General features: G+C 36.1%; 1 protein-coding gene and 1 long non-coding RNA gene across 2 annotated transcripts; one reads left to right on the top strand and one right to left on the bottom strand.

Moving 5' to 3' along the window:
* Nucleotides 1–4,415: 4,415 nt before the first annotated feature.
* On the top strand, nucleotides 4,416–4,975 carry LOC121172964 (secreted RxLR effector protein 161-like). Its single transcript, XM_041006194.1, has 2 exons — nucleotides 4,416–4,831; nucleotides 4,951–4,975. The coding sequence occupies exons 1-2, from the start codon at nucleotides 4,416–4,418 to the stop codon at nucleotides 4,973–4,975; spliced, it is 441 nt and encodes a 146-aa protein (XP_040862128.1).
* A 1,029-nt stretch (nucleotides 4,976–6,004) lies between these two features.
* On the bottom strand, nucleotides 6,005–6,919 carry LOC121172936 (uncharacterized). Its single transcript, XR_005886871.1, has 3 exons — nucleotides 6,729–6,919; nucleotides 6,238–6,629; nucleotides 6,005–6,091 (listed from the first exon to the last, which is right to left on the bottom strand). It is a non-coding gene; the product is annotated as an uncharacterized lncRNA (long non-coding RNA).
* Between the last annotated feature and the right edge of the window lie 1,545 nt (nucleotides 6,920–8,464).

Consider the following 8,464-nt stretch of genomic DNA (forward strand, 5'->3'; position numbering starts at 1 on the left):
TGTTTACCTGATATTTAATTATTTTTAAAAGTTTATCCAATTCACCTTAATACTTATTCCAGTGCTGGAGTTTCTGAAAACCAGTTTGTACTCAATCTCAAATCGTATCCGTTTAGTATTGAATAATAGTCCGTTGGGGCTGCTATTCAAAACGTTACGTAACACTGTATAATTAAGTAGATATGTATTCCACCAGCGTGAATTAGACCCTGTATAATCTCTTTGCTAACTTGGGGCAGCTATTCAAAACTTTTGAATTATATTATCAATAATTGGACTATTTTATGAAAAGTATGATACTGTGAGTTATTAAAGATGGAATTAATACTAAAAAAGGAGCATATCAACTCACGATAAAAAGCTGTAAGCCAGCATCAATTAAATAGAGATCTTTTCTGCATTGGTATTGCTAATATAAATACAAGGATCAATAAGAAGAAAGACCAAAGGAAAAGGAACTAAATTACAAATTTAATGTGACTTATCATTGAAGTCCTCTTAGAACAGTAAAGCTAACCTGTGACAAGTGAGAGCATGCTGCCTCAAATGCATTGGCTGACCATGACTTACCAAGGAATTTTCTGACAATAAATTATTGCATAGCAAGCAATAATTTACATAGTGCTTTCTGTTGGACATTTTAGTGTAATTGATCTCTTTATTATGTTAAAATAAAAAAGCACGCTTGTTTTAATGTAATAACGAGATGTTCGGTTTAGGCAAATTTTGGAAGTTACTAAAACTTCCATCAACGGTTGGAAGTTACATGGAAGTTACTAAAACTTCCATCAACGACAATTTTTAAAAAGAAATAACTTCCATCAACCGCCAAAAACCATCTTTTCTTTGATCATAAATAATCATTCTGGTTCAGAAAGCATAACGGGTGACAAAACATACAAGACCAAAACAAAACTCTTGAATTATAATCTTCTGATTTTATCCGATTGAACAATTTTGGTTGAACCCCGAAATTTGATTCAATCTGAAAGTGTTATACACGACTTCAGATTTATCCAGTATCATCTCAATTTTCAAATTAACCAACAAAAGATTGAATCAAATCTTTCGAGATGACGAACGATAGTTCGAAGATGACAAGCAAGTTTGCGAAGTTGGACAAGTTTGAAGGGCAGGATTTCAGAAGATGGCAGAAGAAGATGCACTTTCTCTTGACAACATTGAATGTGATGTATGTGCTGAGTACACCGATGCCGGTGTATATGGAAGACGAAACTCTGGATCAAACAAGGAAGCATTCGAAATGGGAGAACGACGATTACATTTGTCGTGGACACATTCTGAACGGTATGTCTGACTCTCTCTTTGATATTTATCAAAATGTTGAGTCTGCTAAGGAATTATGGGACTCTCTTGAATCCAAGTATATGGCAGAAGATGCCTCAAGTAACAAATTCTTAGTTAGTAATTTCTTTAATTACAAAATGATTGATTCGAGGCCTGTTATGGAACAATATAATGAACTGCTGCGGATTTTGGGTCAGTTTACTCAACATGATTTGAAAATGGATGAATCCATTGCAGTTTCATCTATAATTGATAAACTGCCTTCTTCTTGGAAAGACTTCAAGCATACCTTGAAACATAAGAAGGAAGAGTTGACTCTGGTTCAACTCGGTAGTCATTTCATGATTGAGGAGTCGCTGAGGGCTCAGGAAATTGACAAAGTCAATGATAAAAACGTAGCAGGTTCCTCTTCCGTTAATATGGTAGAGGAAAGTGGAACAGTTAAGCAAAATTACAATGCTAAAGGTAACAAACGAAAATTTCAAGGAAATAAGAACAAAGGTCCAAACAAACAGACAAAATTGTCATGTTGGAAGTGTGGGAAACCTGGTCATTTAAAGAGGGATTGTCGGGTGTTCAAAGGAAAGAACAAGGCTGGTCCAAGTGGGTCTAATGATCCTGAAAAGCAACAAGGTCAGATTGTAGTGAATAATTTTAATTCGAATACGAATTCAAATTATGTATCACTAATATCTGATGCATTCTATGTGCAGGATGATGATGTTGCTTGGTGGTTTGATTCGGGAGCAACAAGCCATGTGTGCAAAGATTGTCGTTGGTTCAAGGAATTTAGACCAATCGATGATGGCTCTATTGTGAAGATGGACAATGTTGCAACTGAACCAATCCTAGAATTAGGTTGTGTGAATTTAGTTTTTACTTCCGGAAAAAGTTTGTATTTGGATAATGTCTTATTTGTACCTGGTATTCGTAAGAACTTATTGTCTGGTATGGTTTTAAATAATTGTGGTTTCAAGCAAGTACTTGAAAGTGACAAGTACATCTTGTCAAGACATGGTTCGTTAGTTGGATTTGGTTATCGTTGTAATGGAATGTTTAAATTAAACATTGATGTTCCTTTTGTTCATGAATCTGTTTGTATGGCCTCGTGTAGTTCTATAACTAATATGACAAAATCAGAAATTTGGCATGCTAGATTAGGACATATTCATTACAAAAGATTAAAAGATATGTCAAAAATAAGTATGATTCCTCCTTTTGATATGAACATTGAAAAATGCAAAACTTGCATGTTGACCAAGATCACTAGGAAACCTTTTAAGGATGTTAAAAGTGAGACTAAAGTCTTAGACCTTATTCATAGTGATTTGTGTGATTTGCATGCTACTCCATCATTAGGTCATAAAAAATATCTTGTTACTTTTATTGATGATGCATCAAGGTATTGTTATGTATATTTATTAAATACAAAAGATGAAGCTCTTGATAAATTTAAAATTTATAAGAAAGAGGTAGAACTTCATCAAAATGGGCTAATCAAAAATCTTCGTACGGATAGGGGAGGTGAGTATTATGATCCGGTTTATTTTCAATCTACTGGAATAATACATCAAACTACAGCTCCCTATACACCACAATAGAATGGTGTAGTCGAAAGGAAGAATAGAACCTTGAAAGAAATGGTGAATTCCATGTTATCCTATTCGGGTTTAAGTGAAGGATTTTGGGGTGAGGCTATGTTGACAGCCTGTTACTTGTTGAACCGAATTCCTAATAAAAGGAATAAGGTTACCCCATATAAACTTTGGCACAAAAAGACACCAAATTTGAGTTATCTCAAAATTTGGGGATGTAGGGCTGTAGTCAGGCTTATAGAACCTAAAAGGAAAACCATAGGTGAAAGAGGTATAGATTGCATATTTATTGGATATGCTGAACATTCTAAAGCATATAGATTCTATGTGCTAGAATCTAATGATTTTGTTGCTGTGAACTTGGTTATAGAGTCACGGGATGCTATCTTTGATGAACAAAGGTTTACATCTATACCTAGGCCAAAGGACATGAATTCCATGTCGAAAGTCTCAGTTAATATTGAGGATATACCTTCAACTAGTACTGAAACTAGAAAGAGTACGAGAGTAAGAAAGGCTAAGTCATTTGGTGATGACTTTCAACTCTATTTGGTTGAAGGGTCAAGGAATGATATTGAATTTCAATATCAATATTGCCTTAATGTTGAGGAAGACCCAAAGACTTTTAGTGAAGCAATGGCTTCAAGGGATGTTGTATTCTGGAAAGAAGCAATCCAAAGTGAGATGGATTCCATCATGCAAAATAATACCTGGAAATTGGTTGACTTACCTCCTGGATGTAAGCCATTAGGATGTAAGATGATCTTTAGGAGAAAGATGAAAGTGGATGGTACTGTTGACAAGTACAAAGCCAGATTGGTTATCCAAGGCTTTAGGCAAAAGGAGGGTATTGATTTTTTCGATACATATGCTCCTGTTGCTAGGATATCCACTATTAGACTGTTGTTAGCACTTGCTACTATCCACAATCTGGTGATTCACCAAATGGATGTGAAAACTACATTCTTAAATGGTGAATTGGATGAAGAGATATACATGAAACAACCTGAAGGGTTTGTTATGCCAGGAAATGAAAATAAGGTGTGTAAACTGATGAAATCTCTTTATGGCTTGAAACAAACGTCTAAGCAATGGCATCAAAAATTTGATGAGGTTGTGTTGTCTAGTGGTTTTGTTCTAAACCAAGCAGATAAATGTCTAGACAGCAAGTTTGATACTCATGGCAAAGGAGTTATCATTTGTCTGTATGTAGACGACATGTTGATCTTTGGTACCGACCAAGATCAAGTTGATGAAACTAAGGCATTTTTGTCTTCTAAGTTTGATATGAAAGATATGGGGTAGGCGGATGTGATCTTAGGAATAAAGATCAAACGTGGAAACAATGGTATTTCCATCTCTCAATCACATTATATTGAGAAGATATTGAAGAAATTTAATTTTAAAGATTGTTCTCCGGTAAGTACTCCCATTGATCCTAACCTGAAGCTATTACCTAATAAAGGTGTAGTAGTGTCTCAACTTGAATACTCAAGGGCGATAGGATCACTCATGTATGCAATGATTAGTACTAGGCCTGATATAGCTTATGTTGTTGCTAAACTTAGTAGGTTTACAAGTAATCCCAGTTCTCATCATTGGCAAGCTATGAATAGAGTATTCAAGTACTTAAAGGGAACCATTGACTATGGTTTGACATATACTGGATTTCCTTCGGTTATTGAAGGTTACTCTGATGCAAGTTGGATAACCAATATGGAAGATTATTCATCCACAAGTGGTTGGGTATTCCTCCTTGGAGGAGGTGCTATCTCTTGGGCATCCAAGAAACTGACCTGCATTACAAATTCAACAATGGAATCTGAATTTGTAGCTTTAGCAGCAGCTGGTAAAGAAGCTGAGTGGCTAAGAAATCTTATCTATGAGATTCCATTGTGGCCTAAACCTATACCTCCCATGTCTATCAGGTGCGATAGTCAGGCTACTTTGGCTAAGGCATATAGTCAAGTGTATAATGGGAAGTCTAGACACTTGGGTGTTAGACACAACATGGTTCGGGAGTTAATCATGCATGGTGTGATATCAGTGGAGTTTGTGAGAACTCAGCATAATTTGGCCGATCATTTAACCAAAGGGTTAAGTAGAGATCTCGTGAAAAGGTCGGTTGTGGGATTAGGATTAAAGTCCATCTGAAATCTCTTATGTTAAGATACCCAATTCCCATCTAATATGACATTAGGTGCTGAATTCAATGTGGAAAGCTTAACATGTTGAGATTGGAACACATCATCGAAAGTATCCCAAAAGGTATGTGTTCGGTTCTGTAAGTTAAGGAGGTTGGAGTATAACTCCTCAATGGTTCTTTTGAAAAATTGCATTTGCAGGTGCAAGAAAGAAAAGAACTACCTATATAAGCATGAAGTTTAGCCGCTTTAAGAAGCTGGGACTTGGCTTTGATATGCTTATGAAGGATAGGGACACAGGCTAGTAAACTAGTGTCGAGCAAGAGTAATGTTATAAACTATTGTGCAGATTATCTTCATGTATTCATTATGAATAGAAAGTGTTCAATCCTTAGTGACACCCTGATATTCGAATATTTGAAACGTGTAATTTGCTAAGATGAAATTCAATCGTCACGATATTTCATCTATGCAGTAGTTTGTGGTATGTTATGACTTTGGTGATTTAATCGGTAATTACACTAAAATGGGGGAGGTTTGTTGGACATTTTAGTGTAATTGATTTCTTTATTATGTTAAAATAAAAGTGCACGCTTGTTTTAATGTAATAACGAGATGTTCGGTTTAGGCAAATTTTGGAAGTTACTAAAACTTCCATCAACGGCTGGAAGTTACATGGAAGTTACTAAAACTTCCATCAACGACAATTTTTAAAAGAAATAACTTCCATCAACCGCCAAAAACCACCTTTTCTTTGATCATAAATAATCATTCTGGTTCAGAAAGCATAACGGGTGACAAAACATACAAGACCAAAACAAAACTCTTGAATTATAATCTTCTGATTTTATCCGATTGAACAATTTTGGTTGAACCCCGAAATTTGATTCAATCTGAAAGTGTTATACAAGACTTCAGATTTATCCAGTATCATCTCAATTTTCAAATTAACCAACACTTTCGGAGCATATCCAGTCCAATGAGAAACTCCATATTGGGAGAATCCAGCACCAAGAATGAGCAAGGGTAAAATATACTCCCAATCTAAAGGAAAATACATACACAAAATAGAAGTTGGAGTGAAAATATAAAATGGACAAAATATACTGTAAGAGAATGGTTTTCTGGTCCCATTAATTGAAACTTGTATGAATACATATGTTAGATTACTAAAATTATGTGCATCAGACCTTATATGAACACTTGTTTCTCGTCAAATCTTTCTGTCCTTGGTCAAGACCATGGAGCAAAACTGGACCAGTGAACCCTGCCTCCCATGTTTCATAATGCCGACCAACATTCTTCCAGTGAACAAAGGAAAAATAAATCTATGGCTAGCAACATAATGATCAAGCAAAGGTACTAAATACTAACTGGTAAATAGAAATATAATAGTCCAGTCCAAGTTGGAGTTACAAGCAAGGTACTAAATACTAACCTGAAATCCAACAGTTGCCCTTTGCATAAGCCATCAAATATCTCCAAGTTGAAGTTACAAGAGCAATTTTGTTAGTTCCAACGCGTAGGTCAACGGGTCCATTTTATGTGCAACTTCTCTGCTCCCTTGTCCTGAAAGCCAACCCTGTAAACCAATTCATTCATATTCGTTTTAACTCGGAATTAATAAAGATGCACAGTTGGAAACAAAAGAAACTACATGTCTAACTGTGACTCTGTAAACCTGAAAATTGCCCATTAACAAACACAGGAACAGTATGTCCTGCAGACTGCACATTAACGCTGGGTTTTTGTCCGCCTCGAAGAAAGGATTTGGATGAACTTATGTCAACGCTGCATCATGCCAACCAGAAAACAGTAAGATTAAATGCTGAGAACTGACAAGGTAGGATATCAGAAACTATGGGATAAAGAATTTAAATTTGAAATATGCCAAAAAGTCCTTTTGTAGAAGTAATCATAATTTAAAAAAAAAATACATTCTTACCTTAAAAAAGTCTTAATAGTAAATTACAATTGAAAAGTTTCATTTGTTAAATCTAATCCAAACTGTGCAATACGCATATAATTAAAGTCTAAAGAAGCCATATGGGTGTTCTAGAAGATAGTTACCTCATTTTGTAAAGAGTCTATGGGGTTCCGCCTGTGCTTCTAGTAGACCTTGGAGCTGATTTCATTTGTGAGATATTATAGAGGACTTTGAAGCATGCCTTCATGTAATCTGGTGGCTGCTCAATTGTTGTAATATCCCATCTGCGTTATTAAAAAATTAGTAATCATTGTTTTAAATTTCTTTTCATCTTTCCATATTAAAAAATTATTTTCATATAAGATCTTAAATAATAATTAGTGAATGGCATTTACCTGCAAACAGCTTGATAGGCAACTGGGAAAGAAATAGCTAAGAAATGGCTAATTGAGATAAGTTTTCTGATGATCCTTTATTAATTCCACTTCTTTACATGTTTATACTACTTCATTCTAACAGAATTCAATTTGTTATAACAGAATTATCTAGCATCATGCTCAACAACTATTTAGTGGAATTGCTATAACTGCCTGAGGATAGTGGATCCCTACAACCAGCTTGGTGATTCTTGCTTTGGCACCTCAAACGTATTCCTAAAGGTAATTGCACTTCTCAATGACTCTCCTTGGCCTGTTAATGTTACTGCTAGCTTCTGGTATAAAGCCTGTGTTGTTATTGCTATCAACACCCCTTCCCTGAAAACAAACTTGTCCTCAAGGTTGTGTGTCTGGCATAGATCATCCCCCAATTCCCATTAAGTATCTTCTGGAGCCAAGCCATCCCATTGGACCAGGACCTTTATGATTGGGGGAGAAACTGAGTTGTCACACTTCCAATCCAAAATGGTTAATGGTGTAACAAGTGGATAATTATTTGAGTTGGCTCGGGAAAGTTCTGATGGAGAGGGAGGTAATGGTCCCTGAAGGAGCTTCAAAAGGGAAATGTGGAAAACCGGATGAATTCAAGAAGAAACCGGCAATTGTAATTTGTACGCTACTGGTCCAATCCGTTCTAGCACCTAGAAAGGCCCGTAAAAGTGTTTGGCCAATTTGGTATGGGTAGGGGCTAACGACGTCTGTCTGTAAGGGCCACATGAATTTCAGTCCTAGTGGTTAGCAAAGAATCAACAACATCAATGGAGCAAGTGCCCTGTAAGTATTGGATGAGTGTTGGCGGTGGTTTGCCATAAATTGCTTTGAAAGGCAAAACTCCGGTGCCGGAATGTATGGTTGTGTTGTAAGACCATTTGGCAAGCAACAGGAAGCCGAACCACTGGGATGGTTGGTGATGCACATAAGCACGTAAGTACTGCTCTAAAGTCTAGTTAAGTACTTCCATTTGACCATCCTTCTGCAGATGGTAGGCGGTATTCATTCGAAGCTTAGTGTCACTTAAACGGAATAGCTCGTGCCAGAAGCCACTGATAAAAT

This window comes from Glycine max, chromosome 10 (genome assembly GCF_000004515.6).
Source record: "Glycine max cultivar Williams 82 chromosome 10, Glycine_max_v4.0, whole genome shotgun sequence".
NCBI lineage: Eukaryota > Viridiplantae > Streptophyta > Magnoliopsida > Fabales > Fabaceae > Glycine > Glycine max.

What these genes read in the sequence shown, in the direction of transcription:
- LOC121172964 (XM_041006194.1), top strand. Translation starts at nt 4,416, where the DNA reads ATGTATGCAATGATTAGTACTAGGCCTGATATAGCTTATGTTGTTGCT. An exon ending in ATACCTCCCATGTCTATCAG is followed by an intron (nt 4,832 to 4,950) that starts GTGCGATAGTCA and finishes GTGTGATATCAG; the next exon opens with TGGAGTTTGTGAGAACTCAG.